At 47.0% G+C, this 23104-nt stretch overlaps 1 protein-coding gene across 1 annotated transcript; it reads left to right on the forward strand.

Annotated features, from left to right (window-relative positions):
• LOC123344840 (butyrophilin subfamily 1 member A1-like) lies at nucleotides 1–20436 on the forward strand. The gene is made up of 10 exons (XM_044981324.1): nucleotides 1–134; nucleotides 443–559; nucleotides 3854–4201; nucleotides 5391–5672; nucleotides 6944–7048; nucleotides 9050–9070; nucleotides 9730–9750; nucleotides 15321–15347; nucleotides 18508–18540; nucleotides 19758–20436. Exons 1-10 carry the CDS (start codon nucleotides 8–10, stop codon nucleotides 20282–20284), a joined length of 1608 nt encoding a protein of 535 aa, XP_044837259.1. The 5' UTR covers nucleotides 1–7; the 3' UTR covers nucleotides 20285–20436.
• The last annotated feature ends 2668 nt before the right edge of the window (nucleotides 20437–23104 follow it).

Genomic DNA, 23104 nt, shown 5'->3' on the forward strand with positions numbered 1-23104 from the left:
GCAGTATATGTTTGCTTCAAAAGTTTTAAAGAAAATCAGATCAATGAAGTGGTGGCAGTCACTGTCTAAGCACCTGGAAGTGGAATTTGTTGAAGGGCTCACCCAGCTTTTGACAGCAATAGCCTGTTCTGCAGGTACAAAGAAAATATTTTATTCATTTCAATGTACCCAACTAGCTCAATTCAATGACTCGTCCATTCAAAATTGAGAAACCAGTTGGGAGTTGAAAAATCAGGAAAGTTTGTTTTCCACTCTGAAATGGTCATTAAAAACAAGGTGTGAGAGGATGAGATCTACCAGCTCTAAAATCTTGAAGGACACGGTGACCAGAAACGATCAGTTCACTAATTACAGATAATAGTTCCTTTTTTCTAACAAATCAGATTTGAATGCAAAACATGTTTTAGGAAAGTATTTTTCTCTTCCCTATCCTGTTGTCCAGATCAAGTTACAGTGAAGATGAAGGTTCTTTCATTCTGTCCTAACTCCGCAGTGAGCGCCTCTCTACCTAATTTGATCATTTTCTTCATTACTTATCACATTCACAAGCTGGAATCAGGTAGGAATCCCACTGGTCCTGCTGCTGCTTGTAGGATTTGTTTCATGGTAGTGATTTATAAATCATGCCTATTCCACTCCTTTGAACAAAACTGAAAAAAACTAAACCAAACCCAAAGAAAAAAAACCCCCAAAAAATACCCAAACCCACCCTACAACAAATTTCAGATTGGCAGTTGTCACAGAGTGTGCGGGGAGACTAGGCCTGGCACCCCCGGCTTCCTGCAATTCACCATGACTGTCAGTCAGCCAGCCAGCCAGTGAAACAGAAGGTTTATTTAGATGACAGGAACACAGTCCAAAACAGGTCTTCCCGGTACAGACAACAGGAACCCCTTTAGGTAGGTCCCTCTGGGGTCCCCAGGGAAGCCACAGCCCGGTTGGGGCACCCCTCTCCATTTCCCAGCGAGCTCCAAACTGAAACTTCCTCCAGCCTCTCACTCTGCCTCCCCCCAGCTCCTTCCCCAGCCTTTGTGTCCTTTGTCCAGTGTCCCAGGCAGAGGTGTTACCAGGCCTCGAACCACCCTCCTGGGTTCTCAGGTTACATGCTCAGGTATCCTGCTTTCCCCAATGCAGGCAGCCCCAGCAAAACTCCCCTGCAACCTTCCCAGGTCAATACTCCCCACTCAGCATTCACATAACACATCAAGAACATTCCCACTTCATCACAGCTCATTATCAGTAAATAAGTCTCCACTTCCTCCTCAACCTTTCTGGAGAAGTAATTCTCCACCTGCTGCATATGAAGCAACTCAGTTTCTCTATCTAGGTACTTATATCATTGTATCTGAGTGTGAGGCTGTATGGAATGTGGGTGACCATTGATACCAATATTACAAAATCACAATGAATCTTATACAAGATATGCCACAGGAAGTAATTATGTCACTCTACCCTGCGCTGATTAGGCCTCAACTGGAGTCTTGTGCCCAGTTCTGGGTGCCACATTTCAGAAAAGATATGGACAAATTGGAGCGAGTCTAGAGAAGAGCAACAAGGATGATTAGGGGTCTGGAAAACATTTCTTATGAGGGAAGATGAAAGAACTGGGTTTGCTTAGTCTGGAAAAGAGAAGGGGACATGATAACAGTTTTCAAATACCTGAAAGATTGTTATAAGGAGGAGGGAGAAAAATTGTTCTCCTTAGGGTTAGGGTTACAGGTCTGTGTCATCTTTGTATGGTGAGATATAAATATGTGCAGTATATTTGTGCCTCAAACTTGTGCTGTGCATTTGGGTGACACCCCCAGACAGACCGGCATCAGCACTATCCAGCCTGCTGTAGAGTGAACCACTGAGAGAAGCCTGAGACTCTGAGTCAGCAGGACATATAGACAAGTATCAGGGGGTAGCTATGTTAGTTTGTATCCACACAAAAAAATGAGGAGTCCGGTGGTACCTTAAAGACTAACAGATTTATTTGGGAAAACCTTATGTCCAAAATAAATCTTAGTCTTTAAGGTGCCATTGGACTTCTTGTTGTTCTTCAGGACATGTAGGGACATGCATAGGTGCCGACTTCTACTGGTGCTGGTGGGTGCTTGACCCCGCCCCTCCTCCCCACCCCATTCCAACCCCTTCCCCAAATCCCCACCCCAGACCCACCTCTTCCCTGCCTCCTCCCCTGAGCATGCCATGTTCCCACTCCTCCCTCCTCCCTCCCAGCGCTAAGGTTATTTGGCAACGGCAAGCGCTGGGAGGTAGGCAGAGGAGTTGTTGTGGGGCGGGAAGTTTGGCTACCAGTGGGTGCTAATTTTTCTCTATGGGTGCTCCAACCCCAGATCACCCACAGAGTCAGCCCCTATGGGGACATGCCAATAGACAGGGGACTCCAAGTACCTTTTCATGCCCATGTGCTGTGTTTGGGACAAAGGATGTACATGCCATGTGGCAAAGGATATAAAAAGGCAGCTGCATCTTCTCCATTTTGTCTGCAATCCTGCTTCTCACCTCTGGAGTAACTTCCCTACAAACTGAAGCTTTGAACAAAGGACTGATAGACCCATCCAAGCTTTAGATGTGTTCCAGAGGGACTTTGCAAGCTAGCAAATTCACCAGTGCTGCTAAGAATCTGATATATCGATTCTGAAGTCTCTCTCTCTCTCTCTCTCTGTATATATGTGTGTATATGAAAGTATCTGACTACTTTGACCATTTAGCAACTCTCTTCTTTTTAGTTCCTTTTCTTTTCTAATAAAACCTTTAGATTTAGATACTAAAGGATGGGCTAGCAGCATGGTATTTTGGGTAAGATTCAAACTGGTATTGATCTGGTAATGTGTCTCGTCCTTTGGGGAATTAAAATAACATTTTGTAAAGTGAATAGAGTTTTAAGTAACTTCTCACTGTACTGAACCTATTCGCTGATTGGGAGCCAGAGACTGGAATGCAGTAAAGGGGACTGTGTGATTTCTTTTCTTGATAACCAGTATGGGGGATCAGGAGCACAGTTTTGACTGGTTGGTGAATCTAACTATAGTGTAAACCACCAGTTTTGGGAGAATCTTCTCTCCTTTTTGCATCTTTCCCTGATGTTGGCATTTCCACTGTGGGCTGCCCTACACACCTCTGGTCATGCTGAGCATCCTACTTCACATGCTTGCTCCCTCTGTGACCCAGTCCTTTCTCAAACACCAAGGCCACTGGCCTAAAGCTGAAGTGATTTGGGGTCAGTGAGGCCAACGCAAGTGAGTCCCAGAGTTGAAGACCCTGTACTGAAAATGTCCTGGGAGTGACCCCGTCTCACTAAAAACAGGTGGAGGGGGGCAAAGGAGGAAAACTCAGGAACCTCCACTCAATGAAAATGGTGTCCTCATACGACGTGATAGGTGGTCTCCAAAGAAGCTGGGTCTCAAAACATTAGGGTGAAATTCTAGGTGATCTCTGTTGGCTTCAGTGGAGTCAGGATTTCATCTTTTCACCCTTCTCATATTAAAACAAATGCTGAGAATCACATCAGAAATATAGTGAAGGCCGGGACAGATCACAGAGCTCAGGTATACAGTGTATATACTCAGGTCACCCTGTCCGTTCACGGGGCACTGAAATGGCTCTGTGGCATGTCAGATTAATATAAGGGGAGTTACCAGTGACACCTATACCTGAGCTGGACTGTCACTTTTTTTAATGTAACTCTCTCCTCCCCCGCTTTCAGTTGTTTGTTATTGTGCCAAATTTTCAGTGTTCAGGCTGGAAATTTGATTGCCAGGTGTCTGCCTCATGCTGAATTTTTGGAAACTTTGAACCTATTGAACCCTCTAAGCTGCTTCTCTTTTTGCTTTGGTGTATTTCACAGCCCAGTTCAATGTGACCGGTCCTGGTCACCCTGTCACTGCTGTTGTGGGTGAGGCCACTGTGTTACCCTGTCACCTGTCCGCCAGGATAAGCGCTGTGAACATGGAGGTGAGATGGTTCCGATCAGAGTTCCTTTCATTTGTGCACCTGTATCAGCATGGGAAGGATCAATACGGGAACCAGATGCCAGACTATCGTGGAAGGACAGAGCTTTTGAAAGCTGGCATCACGGATGGGAATGTTTCCTTGCAGATTCTTAATATCAGACACTCAGATGAAGGACATTACAAATGTTTTGTTCAAGATGGTTCTTTTTATGAAGAAGCCCCATTGGAACTGAAGATAGCAGGTCAGCTGCTCTTGTCTGTATTATGTTAGTCTGGGCTGCAGTTTTTGTTCTTTTCTACTGCAACAACAGTGACTAGCACCTTGTGAATTATTTTAGAGTAACACAGTGTGACTAGATTTCAGCACATGACCATGATCATACACTTTGGAAAATATGCTGAAAACTTTCCCAACGTTTTATTAAAGACATTCTCGGAATGGTCAAGAGATTTCCTTACCCAAAAGATGTTTTTGGCTGACTTGAAAAGGAGGGAGAGAAAGGAGGGAAAAGACGTCTAGACAAATATGGGCCTGGTTTATACTAGAAAAGTAGGTCAGCTTAACTATGTCACTCAGGGATGTGAAAAATACACACTCCATGACTGACAAAACTAAGCTGACCTAAGTCCCCATGCAGGTAGTGCTGGGTCAACAGAACAATTTTTCTGTCAACCCAGCTACTGCCTCTCAGAGACGTGTATTACCAATGACCCCAGGAGAAGTCCTGCCGTTGGTGTAAGCAGTGTCTCCACTGAAGCACCACAGCGGTGAAGCTGTGCTGCTGTAGCCTTTCAAGTGTGGACAGCCTGTGGTCTTCCAAATCCTCTGCAGTCATTCTGAGGCGTGGCTAAGGTGGGACTGCCAGGTTTATAGGGCCTTCTGACATAGTCACTACTGGTAGTTAGTTGGGGGTACAGTCAAAATCAATTGTAGCTTTCTGATTGGCTCAGGCCACATAAAGATGGTGGTGAGGGAGGGAGACATTATGTATTTACCGCTAGTGGATGAGTCTGAGCGTTTGTCCCCTGCTGCTCTGACAGAGACACCATGGAGCCAGTTAGACTTATGTATTTGTTTAAAAATAGAACAAACAAAATGTCTATCCAATATACTAAAAACTGGCTTTCTGAAAAATTCATATCCCACTAGGTATTTAAATGAAGTGACTAGATTTCCAAATGTGTTCAGTGCTCCATTGCTCTTGGGTGGAGAGGACAATATCTCTCACTTACTCAGTGAAATTATTTTAATTATTCACATCTTTTCCGGTGTCCATGGGTATTGTGAATTCAGAAATTCCAGTGTTCATTTCTCCCTTCTACATGAGCAAGTGATCTCTAGGGGAGTAAGGGATCCACAATCTGTCACTCATCCTTTTAGCTCTGTTAAGTAACTCATTGACTTATCACACGTATATAATTTTCTTCTAGCTTTGGGCTCCAATCCTCTCATCTCTGTGGAGAGCCACCAGGATGGAGGGATCTGGGTGGTTTGTCAATCATCTGGGTGGTACCCAGAGCCCAAGGTTCTGTGGAGAGATCGCAGTGGGCAAGAATTACCATCACTCTCTGAAGCAAAATCCCTAGGCGATAGTGGCCTGTTTGAAACAGAAAATTCTATTATTATAAAAGAACATTCAAATCGGTACCTGTCCTGTTGGATCAGGAACACCGTTCTCAATCAAGAAAAGGAATCAACAGTTTATATAGCAGGTCAGTTACCAGCTAAACCCACACGCTTAAATCACCTTAATCAGAAACAAAACAAAACATAGGAAACAAAGAACTCAAGCATCCGTTGTGCATATTTTGTAACCTACATAAAAACAAGGAAGTTCAAAAACTGGTACCTTAACAGGTTACAACTCAGGCAATCTCCCTTAATTTTGAAGATTCAGAGTTATCAGAGTTTTGGGTTTCATGTAAATCTTAACTCCGATATTCCTGAAACTCTTACTTAAAAAAAAGTGTGATTTTTGAGAAGAAATATTCACCAAACCTTTAAAGAGTTTGTTCCTAAAAACTTAACTTCACCACAATGATTTTATGACTGTAGCAATTTTTACACTATGGTTTGTTTGCTACCTTTTCAATAAGTGAAATGTCACCAAATTATGGGGGCTTGTTTCCGTTGACATTCAATGGGAGTTGTGCTCATAACTCACTTTGCCTTTGTTTACACACACAAGCTGCACTGATTATCTACTGAGTTATTGATGAAACCCCTTGTCTGAATGCGCTTATTTCAGTTTCAGAGTGTCCTATGTTTTTAGCTTAAGTCAGTTCCTTACTGATTTATACTAAATGGATAAAGGACACTATTCAGCTGATTTACAATTTAAAGTTTTGTCAACCAGTTTAGTTAAATTGGGGCAGTCCTGTTACGTGTTCAGCTGTGGAATCAGTGTAACAATAACTGCATGAGCATTACACCAGTTTCACTAAACCAGTGCACAAATCCTTAGGCATGTTTGAAATGCCCACCCTGGCTAGATGATTTAAATGCTGTAAATACAAGAATGGCAAAAGAAGATGAATCAATTTTCAGCACTTAATGTTTGGATTAATTGCGATTATAATTCATTGAAATAATTGGGGAAAATATTAGTGACTCACTAAAATACTCTTGCAATTTCTGAATGTTGCTGAACAGTGAGGTGCAAATTGTTTGCTGCCATAACTCCACTGAAGTCAGGGCAGTTTTGTGAGCAGAGAATTTGCCCCTGAACTCAATGAAGCTCTGAATACTATGAATCAAACCAGGCCTGTTCATTCACAGGATAATCAGTGCTAAAGCTGTGTTGGTTGGAGCAATTTTTACAATCAGGTTTTGGTCTTTTGTGTAGCATAGAGGAGGTCATGTTTTCACTTTATCTCACATACGTCCTACTGGGGACTATTTATGTAGTTACGTGCAATAGAGAAAAATTTGACATTGTTCCTGCTTCCAAACTAATGCAAATCCTGTGGGGTTTATTTTTCAGATTTCTTTTTCCCGAGGGTGAATCCATGGATGGTGGCTCTGAGTGTGATTCTCCCGGTTTTGTTTGGTTTCATTGGCCTCACTGTTCATCTATTTAAAATAAAAGGTAAATGTCACAGGGGAAAATGTTAGCGAAATTAACAAGAATTTTCTTCTAATAAATGAAAAAAGGGAAGAATGAAATTTTACACTAGGCCAAGCAGAGGAAGCACAGACCTGCACTGCGCTCCTCTCAGCAGCACAGGGAAGGAAACGTTACTAAGGTTCCCATTTGCTGCAGGAGGCAGTGATCTGCACCAGCCCTTTACAGGCACAGAATATTTCTGCCCCCGAACTGCCTCAGTTAAGCTGAATGGAGCATTTGGGGAAGGGGTGGAGGGAAGACTGAGCCAAAACCTTCTCCCCTCCTCGCTCTTTTCTGACCACTTCCCACCCAGCTGAGCAGTTATTCCCTCCTCAGTCCCCATGGACTTTGGGAATTAGTTAATGTCTCTTTCCCTCCTCTGATCAGTAAATATTTTGTACACAGTTGGGTCCCCATAACGACTGTGTGTGATTTTATTTTGGGAGCAGTTGTCTGTGATTTCATTTAACGTTAAAAAGAAATTGGAATGAGACAAAGCCTGGCAAATTTCACCCCAATAGGTAATATTAAAATATATACACAGTAGAAAAGAAAAGAGGGGTCTGAATAGACATGAGCTCTGAGCCTGAACCTGAGTTCTGACAGTGGTGAGGAACAATAAGTCAGAGATGGAGAAGGGAAAACTTTTTCTTCTGGTGTTGAGAATATGAAACCCATCAAAGGCTCATGAATTGTATAATCACTGGGCAACTTTCACGAAATGCAGACAACTGTATAACCAAGGCAAAAATGCTCCTAATAAGAATTTATATTTATTTCTGTTTATTTTTAATGGAAGGGGATATAGAAATCTGTAAATGTCATGCTCTTTCCTCCAACAAGTAAAACTTTTCTACAAATTTGTCTCCTCATAAGGGTATTTCTTTATGAATTTTTTGGGTGCAGTTTTTTAACCAGAAAAAGTTGAAAGTCCAGATACTGCATCACTAACATCAGTTAGAGATTTGCCATTGACTTCAGTGAGTGTAGGATTAAGCACTGAATGCACAAGTCATATCGCTAAAACAATAATGCTGATAATTTGAGGGCCAGAAATTCCAGTCTGCACCGCCAGAGCTGCAAGCAAAGCAAATGGGAATTGGAGAGATAATACAAGGAAGCAGGACTGGGCTCTAATGTCTAGATTCTTAAATAGGTATATGGTCAGCTATCACTGAAATCAGTGGGAGTTAGGCTCCTAAATGCCTTGAAAAATCAGACCCAAATTCCATAAGGAATTGAAAACTTTCAGAATTGTAAATCCTTGAAAATAGTCAGTTACTGTCGGACACTTAACTCTAGTGTGGCCACATGGTTAGTAAAACATGAATGAAATGTTTGGTATTTAGGGGCCAGGCATTCATATAATGAAAACACGCCTTTAAATCTCTATTAACTGAAAATATTCTTAAATAACTTGTATTTACATCTGTTTCTTTATTTCATTTCTTTAGAGAAACATCTTGGAGAAATCAGTAAAGTTTAATTTTTCTCCACATAGAACCTTTTCCATTAAGTTGTTTGCTGTTTTATTATTTATGATGATTATTATTAAAGAGATCAATTTGAAAATCACATGAATTATCAGTGATAATGTATTGATAATTATTCAGTATGTGGGTAAGAGGAAATCAGAAAGAAAATGTTCTTTGAAATGTATCTTCTCTGAGGATGAAATCCACATGGTGCTGGAAGCACCATGACATGGGGGAACCATGTGGCCTCAAATGTCCTCTTGCCTCATCTGACAAGTAAATAATTTGGTCCAACGTGGATCTTGTGTGTAATTATATCTGAGGATGAGTTCATTTTTTTTCATTTAATGTTAAAAGGAAATTGGGATGAGATTAAGCCTGATAAATTTCACCCCAACAGGTAATATGAAAAGTTATACACAATGTTCAACTTTCACAAAACTCAGACAACCATATAGCCAAGAGAAAAATGCTCCTAATCATATTTTATATTTATTTCTGTTTTCAGGGAAACGTGATACAGAAATCGGTAAGTGTTGTGCCCTTTTCTCCAACAAGGAAAACTTTGTATTAATTTGTCTCCTCATGTTTTATTTTTTAAATGAGAAAAACATGAATGCCCTGATGCTCCACTGCTACCGTCGATTAGAGCTGTGCCTTTGATTTCAACATGTGTAGGATCGAACACTAAATGCACAAGTCACATCCCTAGCAGAATAATGTTGATAATTTTAGGACCTGGTATTACATTCCATGCACACCGAACGCTCCCAGCAAAGCGAATGGGAACATGTAATATGCAAGGAAGCGGGATTGGGCTCTAAGGGCAGCTTTCTAAAGGTATTTGGACACCTAATGCCAATTGAAATCAATGGGAGTTAGGGCCAGATTTTTAAAGGTATTTAGGTTTCTAACTCCCATGTCTTATGATCCTAGTTAGCTGACATAGGTCAATTGCGGGTATTCAGTTGCTGTGTAGCCACATCCTATGGGACTTCACAGGTGCTCTGTGCCCTGCCTGTGGGTTGGAAAGCAACTCTTCTCCCGAGACCTCAGTGATTTCCCTGCCCATAGTCTGAGTCAATGGGTTTGTGAGGGACAGGCTCCATGATGGGAGACTGGGGCTGATTCCATCCTAGAAGAGAAGCACTTAATTAGTGTGTTTGTTTCTGATTCTGTGTTACCTAGATGATCTTCAAAGAGAACTTGGTAAGTGTTTTCTGTTTCTTGAATGCAGCCTTTTCCGTGGTGTTGAAACTACCTCTGGATCTATCAATCTCTTGCCCTTCTGCCAGGTGGAGTCGGCAGCAACACGGGCTGGGTTCAATGTCAAGGGTTCCTCTTAGCAACACAAAACAGAAAAACCTTGAGATCCAACCCAATAATCTGGGAAAATGTAACTCCTGGGCCTCTTTAAGGCTCTAGAGTGGCCCCTTTAAAGCTTATAGCGGCACCACTCTACCACTACAGCTGCCCTGCAATCGGGTCTCCCGTGTAGCCACTCTGTGCTAACCTCCCACCAGCATAATTCAACCACCCCCAACGAGCGGCACTAGCTACGTCACTGGGAGTGTCTCCCACTGACACAGCACTGTCCACACTGGTGCTTTTGTCCATGAAACGTATGTAGGTTAGGCACGTGCTTTATTCACACCCCGACTGACAAAAGTTTTACTGACAAAAGTGCTGGTGTAGACACAGGATAAGAGACAAAACTTCCCACTCACCCGCCCCGAGTCTGGGTGTAACAAAAGAAAACTTATATTACAAGGCAAAGGGCTCCCAGCATTGTTTTGGGAAAACACCACGGCCATGATTCCAAAGCATGTAACCCTGAGCAACCCCCCACCCCGCAGTACATTGGGCAGTGTCCTTTGCCTCAGTTTCCCACGTGGCCATGTGAAAATCCAATGAGTGAATGACCTGTAACACACCACTGCCTCTCCCACCACTGCAGCCCACTCACAGTTGGTTGTTCTTAATCAGCCAAGACCCAGAGTTCAGAGGCGCCCTCACATGGCTTCACCTCCCACCCCTGAAAGGTGTGTGGGTCGGGGGGGGCACTGAGCAAGGCAGCTGCTGCTGCCTCCACCTCTGCAACTGTTTTGCTGCTGCTGCTATCGCTGTCACCGCTGGCTCTAGGTGCCAACAGCCCCGGAGCACCCACAGGGAAAAATTAGCAGGTGCTCTGGACCCACCCACAGCCAAGCTCCCCCCTTCCCCCAGTGCATCTCTCCCACTGGCAGCCTCGCTGACCAACTCTTCCCCCTCCCAGTGCCTCCTGCCTGTCACAAAACAGCTGTTTCACGGCACTCAGGGTGCTCTGGGAAGGAGGAGGTGGAGCAGGGATGCGGCACACTTTGGGGGGGAGGAGGTGGGGAAGAGGCAGGGTGGGGGCCTGGGACTTCGGGAAAGGGGTGGAATGGGCACAGCAGGGGTGGGAAGAGGTGGGAGAGGGGTTTGGGGGAGGAGGGTGGAATGGGAGTGGGGACTGGGGCGGAGCAGGGAGTCAAGCTCCCACCAGCCAGAGGGGAAGTCTGCACCTATGCCACTGACTGCTCACTGCCTCCCATCCCTGAAAAAGGGTGAGACACATCGAGCGACGCCTCTGGAACTGGCTCACTGCGGCTGCTGTCTCTGCCACCGCTGGCTGATGCCTCTGCCACTGGTTCTGCTGGTTTTTCTGGCGCTGTTACCTCTGCCACCGCTCAGCTCCACTGCTGTTCTCACGGCTGCTGCTGGCCCCCCACTGCCACTTCAGCAATGGTGCGTTCTGAGGTTCCACAACCTCCCAGGGATTCCAGCAGGCCGTGGCTGCTGCTGCGTCTCCATGTTGTTCACTGCAGCCCTGTCCCCACACTAGGTCTACGACTTGGCCCCTAGACCCAGGGCCGTAGCAACAAAGAACGTGGCCCCCTCCGAACATATGTCCGGAGCCCCTTACAATGCAGAAACTGGAATGCGGTATTTATTTTATACAATATACAGGGTTCATATTATGTATATATAGGCCTACAGTGTACATGTATTCCGTATTTACGCAAAGCGCATCTTTCGAGCCTTGTTCTCCACTAATTGGTTAATCAATGCATCACAGTCCAGAGATCTGGCAATCTTGTTTTCGACTGAGATAACTGCAAGCGCAGAAAGCCTGTCATCTGTCATGGTTGAGCGCAGGATATTCTTGATCAGTTTCATTCTGCTGAAGCTCCTTTCAGCACCGGCGACAGTAACTGGTGTGGTCAGAAGAATTCTGATGCAAATGCAAAGATTCGGATATATCTCCTGAAGGCTGTTCTTGTATATGTACGTTAAAAAATTGTTTGCCGTGACAATTTTCTCGATGACATAAATAAAACGATTCATTTCCTTTATGAGTTCGTTGGCATCAATGTCTCCCATTTTTCTTTCAAAATTTTTGCTGTGATTCTCCAGTTCATTTTCCCTGTGACACTGCTTCAGGGTGTTAGCGTTGTACAGAAATCCAAACAACTTATACCACTCCACAAGTTGGTCAAATCGCGACGAAACAGAAGATATGGCCTGATCAGTGAGAACAAGAAAGAACTGCGATTTGAATTTTTCTTCGGCAGAAAGACGACTCAAATCATCAGCACATTCGTAATCAAACATTCTCTTCTTATGTCGCACCCTGGTTTCTGGAAACACCTGCTCAATACCCATATGCTCTGCTATTTCACGTGCATTTGTGACCACAGAGTTATATCCTATATTTCGATAGTCTTCCAAAAACTTCATTGTAGCACCAACTTCTGCCTGCAGTACGTCAATTGACACATCTGGTGACTGAATTAATTTGCTGGTTTTATTGACGTGAAATAGTATATCATACCACGTGTACACAGTCAGAACAAAAGGCCACGTAGTAACATGGTCTAAAAGCGCACCGACTTCTGTTGCTGTATTGCCATCTTTTCGAGCGCATATTCTCGCAAAGATGACAAAGCATTGCACAATTCTTCAAGGTGATAACGCAATGGCTTCACAGCATCAATTCTCGACTCCCAACGAGTGTCCGATAACCCTTTAACAGATATTGGCATATGTTCTTGAAGTATATCCCGATGTGAAGGTGAAGAAGAAAAGATAACGTATATTCCGTTAATCAGACTGAAAAAGTCAACAGCACATTTCGATGACTTTGCCGCGTCTGAGATCACAAGATTCCAAGTGTGAGCTCCACATGGTACATACAAGGCACGGTCATTTATTTCTAGCATGCGGGCTTGAACGCTTTTATTCTTTCCTCTCATATTTGCGCCGTTATCATAAGCTTGGCCTCTCATGTCAGCAATGTCTGTTCCTAAATTGTTTGCCTTTTCAAGAAACGCTTCCAATAAGCCCTCGCCAATTGTATCATGAACATTAAGAAAACCAACAAACGCTTCACGAATATTGACACTATCTTCATCTTTGCATTCAACAAAGCATAACACCACAGACATCTGTTCTTCATGTGACACGTCAGGAGTACAGTCCAAAATAACTGAATAATATTTTGCTTTTTTAAGCTGTGCTATGTTGGCCTCTTGAATGTTACTGGCAACAAGTTGAATCAGCTCATTTTGGATCTGTGGACTGAGGTACTGAACATGTGTCTCTGCCTTCTTAATCCTCTGTAAAAGTTCGCTGAGGACAGTATCATACTTTGCAAGCAATTCAAACAGTCCCAAAAAGTTGCCATTCGAAGGATCGCCGAGCTTTTCATTACTTCCTCGAAATGCCAAGTTTCTTTTGGACAAGAAAATAATGCCATCAACCATGGGTTTGACAACATTTCTCCAGAAATCTCTTTCTTTCAGAAAAGCCTGCAATTCGAGTTGGTCAATAGATATACGGTTTACTGTGCCTGACCGAAGGTCAAACCATTTCACCATACACTCTTGATGACCTTTGCCTGTTTCATGCTGCGGAAGTCTTTTTGACAGTGCTTTCCAAGCAGATGTTCCACGACGTAGCGGTATGTCGCCAGTGCCAAATAATTTATAACAAAAACAAAAAATGGCATCTTTCTGAACTGAGTACATTAACCATGAACGTCTTATTTTCTCGCCATTTGCCATGGTTTGATAGAAATGAGTACTTGTGAACCTCCGTCTTTCCTCGTTAAATGGAAATTCGTAACTTTCATTCTGCTGCGGTGGGCCACGTGCAACAATGTCACACACTTGCCTGTCCGATATTATAGACGGCCAATCTCCTGGATCATCAGTCAGTGGTTCAGATTCAGATACTTCTTTCCCGTCAGCAGCTGGAATATCTGTCACAGTTTGTTTGGTAGAACAACTGGCTTCACCTTCGACCTCACTTGAAGCACTTCTGGATACTTCTGGATACGATTCGTCGCTGCTAGCACTGTCCATTTCATGTGCCTGTACCTGTACATTGGATTGCAGCGCAAAATACGTTGACAACTTTGGAATTTTCTCAAGTTCCTTCTCGGCATCTTTGCTGCCTTTCGTTTACTAGCTCCACTCTTATACATTCTCTTAAACATCACAAAGCACGCTTCTGCATTGGAAACGATAAAAAATTAAACAACTAAATTAACAACATTTAGCCGCCGACTGCCATTATGAACGCAAATACACATTCTTTGAATGGGTCCAACTAAAATTCGAAACTGACCGACAGACAACTGATGTAGCCAATAGCATTATGATGTATCATAATGACTTCACGGTTTTGTCAATAAAACCGACATGGATTGTGCAATAGCGTCAATAAACATCACTTACTAGTTATACCTTACATTTTTTTTTGCCACTTTTAGGGGCCCCCTTCCTTGCGGGGCACCCTCTGGTCGGAGGGTACAGCGGGCGCTCACTACACCTCTGCCTAGACCTGCTCATCAGCGGTTTCAGCTCTAGCAATCACTCAGCTGAAACAAGGGCTCTCCATGGAGTCCAATCAGCTCTGGCTTTAAACATGGGAGAGGGGAGGGTGGGTCAAATGGTATCTAGGGCTCTCGAAGGGGAATTCATAGCATCAGGCAGGAACACCTGTCCCCTCCCGCTCTGATTTTCACTGGGTTTTGGCATCTCTATCCCCTGCTTAGCCAGTGAGCTTTACTTTAGGGTGTCACTGTGACATACCCAGGGTACAATCCAGACTAAGGGGTGGCTGTGTCACCCCCGCCCTGCAACCTGGGTGCCCCATACAATGCTCTGCCTCTGTAGCCTCCTATCTGGACAGCTCACAAATAGCCTCCACTGGGGCTGGATTCTGTAATTGATTTGCAGATTAAAACCAAGGCCTTAAACTGGCATCAGAAGGGGACTCGGAGCCGGTGAAGGGACTGGAACATGGGCCTGATGTGTCACTGTGGCCTAAGGCTGGCAGCTGCATTAGGTACCAGCTGGAGCCTTCACACTCAGCTGTGGATTCAGTGATCTGCAGTAACCCAGCCTGGCGGTGCCAGAGCCTGGGATCACTGTGGCCAGACCCTTGCCCACAGGAAGATGCAGAGTTTCCTAGTGAGCTGAGATGTTTAGACACTGATGCTACCTGGTCAGCTCGGCCTAGTGAAGGATCACGTAGGACCCGAGTCTTTGCACCTCAACTATGGTGAATGGGGCTATACAAATTCAATGGAATGAAGGGGAGAGTCTCATCTAGCTCTTCAAAATGTGTCCCTGCTTCTCAATCACTTTGCTCTTGTCTGGGTTCTGCTTAAGCCAGCTGCTCTTCATCCCAGAGCCCTGGTGTTGCTGCATTTGCTCAGCTGAGTTCTCATCCCTCTCTGTGTTTGGTTTCAGACTGGAGAAGAAACATCGTCTTCCCAGGTAACTAAGCTCCTATTGCATCAATATCCAAAGCTCCCCCTGCCCTGAGATTTCCATTCCATTTTTCTCATACAGTTAACGTTTTACCCTAGCTCTTTGGGGCAGGGACGGCTCTGTAGTAAGGTGAAAAGACTCATAGGTTTATGTGGCCAACAGTGTGATTTTGAGTACCTAAGGAGTTCTTTTGTGCACACTGGAAGCTCAGTGGATTCTCAGCTAGATGCTGTTAGAGTCCCTGATGGGGCTGGAGGCTCTGGGAGGGTAGGTGGACAAAGGGCTGGGCCAGGGCAGGTTAATGTCTAGGCTGCTTGTTTCAATTTTCAGAAGCCCTAACAGGGCTGCATGTGCCCAGACATTTGCTGCTGCTACTACTCTAGCCGTGGCACAGGTACATGGCAGCCAGCAGGAGTTAGCACATTCACTGCACAGACACCCATTGGTCACACACAGAGATACAGAGACCGCATCACACACTGACTGTAGCCCTCCAAACACACGGCAGGATCCAAGCTGCATGGGAAGCGAGTAAGGGCCCAGAGAGAGCCAGTATGGGCTCTGGAATTCCTTGGGGAAGATGGGGCAGGAGAGGAGTGGTATGGGGAGGGAGTGGGAGAGGAATAGAGGGATGCACAGGGGATTGCGGGAGTGGTCCCCATGGAGAATGATTCTTCTTCCTGGGGGCCACATTTGAGGTTGGCTAGTCAAGTCCTGTGAAGACTATGAGGCGGTTCAGAGGGACCTACCCCCCCAGCTATGTGAAAGGGAAACATGGTGGGATATGAAGTGCACTGGTGATAAATGAATGTACCACAGAGGGAAAAAATTGAAAAACTCATTCACATTACAGGGTTTGAAAATAAGTGCATCAGCAGCTCACTAAAGCAACCGGGAATTCACAGTGACCAGCTTGACAAAACCCTCTGCTCACTGTGCAGCTCTGGGGAAAAGGTCAAACAAAATATGAGAATCCATAAAAATGGGATGGTGAATGACATGGAAATATTATACAGCCATTAGGTAAATCAGTGGTTTGCCCTCATCTGGAGCACTGTGTTGAGTACTTCTCACCCCATCTCAGAAAGGATATCGAAGAAGAAAAGGGGGCTCAGAGAGAGGCAATGAGAATCAGCATGAGGAGAGATTGAAAAAATTGGGACATTTACCTTTAAAAGAGAGGACTGAGAGGGGACATGATACAAATACAGAATATTGCACAAATCCCCTGAACAGAATATGATTTAGGCTGCAATGTTGAAGACTTGAGAGTTAGTTAATGCCGGTTTTATGTTTGCCTGTGCACCCTTTATTCTCACCCCTTGTGCATCCATCCCGGCCAGTGAAAGAATGAGGCAGGGGTCCTGTGGCAAAAACAGTGTGTGATCATGTAACTGGCGATTGTATGATAATACACACACACAGAGAGGACACTGGCTAATGGTCCAACCCGAGGGACACAATATGTTGCCACAGAACACAACAGGAGGGAAGCGAGAGTGGAGAAAGGAGCTTTACAGGCAGTAACTGGTACAGACACTGGGAACTGGTGGGCATCATTTCAATTATTCTAGCTCCTCATGTACCTCTGGCCTGTGGTCTTTGCAATCAGTGTGTGATGGGGCCGATAAAGCATCGGGCTGAACCAATGGGTGTCTGTGTGTATGTTAACGTGTCTACTGAGTTAGTACGGTCTTTGCCAGTGTCAGACAGGAAGATGAACCATCCAGCTTTGGAAATTAACAGGACAGCAGAGGGATGTGAGCCAAAGAAATGGACACACGTTATTTGCATTTGCTCATTTTTGCATCACAAACCACATGCTTGCCAGAGAGTTTCTTTATCTTTTGTGCGTGCTAAGAATCAGTGCACTAAGAGAGAGAGACATCTATGCCAGCCACCTACCCAACTCCTAAACTGAACAGCACAGACTGGGTGGGACAGATTGGTCAGTGAAGGAGGTAAAAGCCTGAAAAGTGGGTCAGGGTCAGTAGACTGGGGAAGGGTAACACGGGCATGAGTTTGGTGGTGGGGAGAGAAGACTGGACTTAAACTCTCAGGCTTCTTTGGAAAATGGGGCCTAGGAACTCTGGATTTTGAAAATTGTACCAAAAGCCAACAAGTTCATGCTCATTCTCTATCTTTAGTTAAGGAGGGTGACCCTGACCCCAGCGACTGTCTGCAGGGACAAAAACCTGCTCCAGACAGTGGACAACTTGGAAGGGAAAATATCAAATCTTCTCCTATACCCCAGCTGCCCTCTGGCCTTTATATCATATTCACAGGAGCCAAAAGAAAACCCTTTTCTCCCACTCAGGGCTGAAGAGGCAAAAGGGGCAACTGCCCTGGGGCCTGGAGATTATTAAGGGCCTCTGACCGCCATGGCTGTGGCTAGAGTCCCAGGCCCTTTACATCACTGCCAGAGTCCTGGGCCGCGGGCCGGTCAGCACTGCAGGGTTGGGCGAGGGAAACTATCCCTCAATTCTGTTTTTCTGAATTATTCTCAGTTCAGCCCTGCTCCCGTCCCTTTCAAAATTCCCCTCCGTGCCTCAGGCCTCCCATTGAATTCCAGGGGAGACTGGCCAGCAACATGAATGGCAGCCGGACCAGGTCTTTGGTAGCAGGCTGGCAATGTCACTTCAGAGTGTCAGGAGGGAAAGTCTAATTCATGATTATTAATAATTATAAAAGTGATAGAAATTCTCCTAAGGAAAAAAGAGTCTGTTAAAATTGTAGCCACTGACAGAGAAATGCTCACACGTGTATTTGGGGATTGTTTACTTTATGCTGAACTCTAGAACGTATCTTTTTCGCAGTGTAACATTTTATACACATAAGGAGCCACTCAGTCACTCCCAGAAGGCTGGACATTTCCAGACTGTCGGGTTTGGTTTGAGCCACCCTGTGCCACCCCATCCTCATTGGCGTGATGGTGCGTGTGAGGTCATGCCGCATTTTTCAGAGATAGAGGGGGCGGAGTGATGTCCCCCATCCAGCACTGGACAAAATCACATCCATTTTAGACCCGGTGCTGGACATCGGATAAACCTCTCAAACAGAGGCCTGTCCATTAAAATCCCGGACGAGTGGCCTCCCTCTCTACAACACTAATTTCTGTTAATGTGCTTGTTCAGATGAGCTCTTATCTCTGATTCTGTGTTTCCAGGGCTGGGAAGTTCTGCGCCACCTGTACAAGAAGGTAACTGAAGTTCAGATTCTATCAATGTGCCAGTCTCAGCAGCAGTTAGAACGTTTTGCTGCTTTCCCCTGACTGTGGCCATGGGAGGGGAGTTCGTTGCTCAGGGCAGAGCTCACAAGCATCCTGCATTTCCCAGCACATCGGGACGGGAGGGAAGTTGTGTAGCCATGGCCTGAGTACAGCAGTAAATCCAGACACTATTAGAGAGAGAAACAAAGATATTTCAAATGACAAAATGGGGAGGTGAGGAAATAAAATATGCAAAGTCATGAGAACCCTGGTGCTAGAGTACAGGGAGAGCCCAGGGGGAAAGTCATGAGAGTACAAAGAGGGAGACACAGCGGGATTGGGAAGAGCCCAGAAGGCTGAGGGATGGGATGGCGTTTGGAAGGGTCTGGAAGGCAGGCAGTGCCTGGCAGGAACAGGAGGGTGGGGAGAGCATCAGGCTGTCAGCTGAATGGGGCTGGTGCGGAGGCAGTAGGAGTGGGGGCAGGTGGAAGGGCCTGGAGGTTTGGTGATGGTGGCTGCTTGGAGGGAACAGGCAGGTGAGTTGCTGTTTTCACATTCACAGCAAATTCTGTATAACCTTCCACGTGCTGCTGCCACCCTGGGCCTCCCCTGCCCCTCCTCCTCATCCAATATGGTTTTCTCTCCCCTCTGGGATCCCTTCCTTCATGTCTCCATTCATCTCTCTGCTTGCTCTCCCTCCTTCTCCTCCCGCTCCTTCTCCCCCAACACTCTCCTTGCTCTCACGTAGGCTGAGGGCACAGGGCTTGGATGTATCTGTTCTCTCCGCCCAGCGATGATCTCTCTCATCTGGGAATATGGGGTTTAAGATGGGAAACTGCAGAGAGAGGTGAGGCGGGTCAGTGAGCACTGAGCAGAGGGAGCTCAGTTTCTCACCACTCTATGCCCCCCCCGGCACCTGGGGCTCTAGTCCCCTCCCTGGAGAGATGTGCAGCAGGACCTGAAAGAGCCTGAGTCCCAGACCTGGCACAAGTGACCCTTTTGCTGCAGGGCCCATCTCTGCCAGGGGCGTGACTCTCCCCTGCACTGTGCTGACATCTCAGAGCTGCTCCCCATTCAGAGCTGATGGGTAAATCCTGCGGGAAGGAGATTCTGAGTCACTCCCCAGCTGGGGCAGATTCTGTCACTGACACCATCAAACCCTCCCCCAGGGCTGAGCTCTGCCCCTAACGCTCTGATTCTCTCTCCAGTGAATGTGACTCTGGATCCAGATACAGCTTATCCCCACCTCGTCCTGTCTGAGGATCGGAAAAGTGTGAGACGGGGAGACACACGGCAGGATCTGCCTGACAACCCTGAGAGATTTGACACTGAGCCCTGTGTGCTGGGCTGTGAGGGATTCACCTCGGGGAGACATTGCTGGGAGGTGGAGGTGGGGGATGGGCGATTCTGGGCTGTAGGAGTGGCCAGAGAGTCTGTGGGGAGGAAGGGATGGATCAGCTTTAGCCCTGAGGGGGGGATCTGGGCTGTGGGGCGATGTAGGTGGTGGGGGGGTGAGTTCCAGGCTCTCACCTCCCCTGTGACCCCCCTGCCCCTGAGCCAGGTCCCCAGCAGGATCCGGGTTTGTCTGGACTGTGACCGGGGGCAGGTGACATTTATCGATGCTGGTGACGAGGCCCCGATCTTCACTTTCCCGCCGGGCTCCGTCCCTGGGGAGAGAATCCGACCCTGGCTCCAGGTGCTGGGGCCGGGATCCCAGCTCAGACTGTGTCCCTGAGACATGCAGCAGAGGCAGGAATCGGAAATCAGCCTCTCTAGCCTCATGGACCCCAGTCTCTATGATCTTGGAGGACTGCTGTCCAGCCAGAACCTGGCTCCTCATCTGTTTGGCCTCTGGAAGCTCCTCCCCCTCTTTGCAGCCCAGGGAGGAAGGGGGAGGGGTAAGACCCTGGAGCTGCAGGAGGGGAAGAGGAGCTGATGTGGGGGGCTGGGCAGGGGGCAGAACTAACAGCTGGGCTGGGCACAGGCAGGGGTAGGGGTGGCAGGGACACAGAATGAATCAATCAGGGTTTGGGGGGTTGGGGAGAAGCAGCAGCAGGGAGCGTTTTGTACAGATCTGTGTCCTTAGATCTCAATGAGCTCCCAGCCCAGGATCAGCACAAGGGGAAGGGGTAAGATTAGGGGCGGCTGTAGGCATTTCACCGTCCCAAGCACAGCAGGCTTGGCGTGCTGGGGACTGGAGCCGCCCCTGGATAAGATCAGGGAAGGAAGAGCACAGCCGAGGGGGATGATCTGTGACAGGGAGGGAAAGAACCAGGGATGGAAGGTGAGGACTAGAACAATAATAAATAGAAAAGGACAGTGTGAAAGGAAAGGGAACGTGAGCGGGATGGGGAGATTTATTACATGTTACTGAAAGTGAGATTGTAACTCATTAATTCCCTGTATTAATTCCTGGCCACTGGTGCTAGTTTAGTGCCATTAAGAAAACTGTTCTCAGTAGCTGGGGATCTCCTTGCCGTGCTGTGGTTATTAAGGCTCCTTCTCAGCTCCTTTTACTTTGCTACTTTCCAGCTACTTACTGTAAATAAAACATTACAAACAATTCTTCTTCTTTGTTCCACTTTACTGTCCCAGCTGCAGGTGCTGGGGGCAGCATCATGGGATTTGCTTTCCAACTTGGTTGTGTCCCCCCAGCACCCACAGGGAATATTGCACCCAGGGCCGGCTCCAGGCACCAGCGAAGGAAACAGGTGCCTGAGGCGGCCAATAGAAAGTGGCTGCAGTGCATCAGTTGTCAGGCCAGCACGTCCAGATCAGCGGCAACAGCTTTATCTGTTCACTTCAGAGTTTGGCAGCAATTCGGCGGTGGGTCTTTCACTCGCTGTCTTCCTCTTCGGCAGCAGCTCAATCGGGTTCTTCCTTTTTTCTTTTTTTTTTTTCGCCACTCGGGGAGGCAAAAAAGCTGGAGCCAGCACTGAGTGCACCTCTAGGAAGAGAGTTTGGGTTTTACTGTGTGATGTGTCACTAACCAGCCTGTGCTCTGTCTCTGTCCTGTGCACACCCATGTCAATCAGGAATTGTTCAGCTGTGCTCTGCAGAGAGGTGACTGGTTGCACAGGGTGCAATCCATGAAGGGACTTGGGTGTTGTAATGATGCGCATCACTGTGAATAACTTTTAGGCAGCGAGAAAATCACAGGGACAGCCAGGGGCGGCTCTAGACTTTTCGCCACCCCAAGCACGGTGGCATGCAGCAGGGGGCGCTCTGCAGGTCGCCGGTCCTGCAGCTCCGGTGGACACCTGCGGAGGGTCCTCTGGTCCCGCGGCTCCACCGAAGCCGCGGGACCAGCAGACCATCTGTAGGCATGCCGCCGAAGGCAACCTGCCTGCCACCATCCCGGCGACCAGCAGAGCGCCCCCCCCACGGCATGCCGCCCCAAGCACACGCTTGGCATGCTGGGGCCTGGACCCATCCCTGGGGACAGCTGCACTGTGACCCTCTGAGCTGAGTCAGGGATCTAAACTCCCTAGACAATGCCAATCTATGGGTAACACAGGCACCTTAGTAGGCGGGGAGCCATGTAAGCTAGCCAATGGGAGATGCCAACATGTCTGAAATATTAAATTCAAAGACATGAATGGGGAGGGCTCCCCCTCAGGGCTGTCACATCCCTTCCCCTTTGGTGGTAGGAGTCTCTTTCCTAGATGCTTCTCCTGGTTTCTGTGTTAGGGAGAGGCTCTCCCTCCAGTGCTGCCACCTCCTGCTCCCTTTGCCTTGAGTTGGGAAGAGGTCTTCCTGGGCTGGGGAGAGACTTCTACATCTTCCACCATCCTCTGTGGCTAGGAGAGAGCAGCTGGTAACTTTAACCCCCCAACCTGCTGTGTTCGGCCCCTCCCCCACCCTCTTCCCACAAGACACTCCCCCATCTGCTCATCACATCCCTCCTCACACCCCCATTCCCAGGTGACCCGTCCACCAGTTTTGCTGCATCCTTCCTCACCCCTCTTTCCCTTTGAGACCCTTCCCCCCCATCCCTTCTCAACTCCCACCCTCACAGGGGCAGAAGAGAAGGGATACGGCGAGTCACGGTGGCTGAGCAGGGAGGGGGTAGGGCCTGGAATGGAGCAGGGAGGGAATGTGGGTGCAAGAAGTGAGACAGGGAACTAGGCTCCCCCAGGGGAAGCTTCGCCCACTGCCATGTTAAGGCAGTTTTAGTGCTTGAGGGGTTCACATTTGATACCTGGCAGTGAAATCTAAATACTGAACTCACCACCAGGGTGGGGTTTGTGCCCTGCTTTGTAACTGCTCTGAGGTTGGTCCTCACGTTCCTCAGCTACTGTAGACCAGGGGTTTTCAAAGTCTGGGTCATGGCTGGTTAGGGAAAGCCACTGGAAAGATGCTTTGTTTAACTGAGCATCCACAGGCACCACCATTCGCAGCACACACTGGCTGTGGTTCGTTGTTCCCCTTCATCTGCCAATCCGCCCTGGAGGAAAATTCCTTCCCAATTCCAAATATGGCGATCAGCTAAACCCTGAGCATGTGGGCAAGACTCACCAGCCAGACACCCAGGAAAGAATTCTCTGTAGTAACT

This window comes from Mauremys mutica, chromosome 12 (genome assembly GCF_020497125.1).
Source record: "Mauremys mutica isolate MM-2020 ecotype Southern chromosome 12, ASM2049712v1, whole genome shotgun sequence".
In the NCBI taxonomy this organism is placed as follows: domain Eukaryota; kingdom Metazoa; phylum Chordata; order Testudines; family Geoemydidae; genus Mauremys; species Mauremys mutica.

Excerpts from the sequence above, each read along its gene's own strand:
- LOC123344840 (XM_044981324.1), top strand. The coding sequence starts at position 8 with ATGTTTGCTTCAAAAGTTTTAAAGAAAATCAGATCAATGAAGTGGTGG. Across the intron at positions 4,202-5,390 it reads ATTGGAACTGAAGATAGCAG|CTTTGGGCTCCAATCCTCTC; the intron begins GTCAGCTGCTCT and ends ATTTTCTTCTAG. Across the intron at positions 9,071-9,729 it reads GAAACGTGATACAGAAATCG|ATGATCTTCAAAGAGAACTT; the intron begins GTAAGTGTTGTG and ends TGTGTTACCTAG.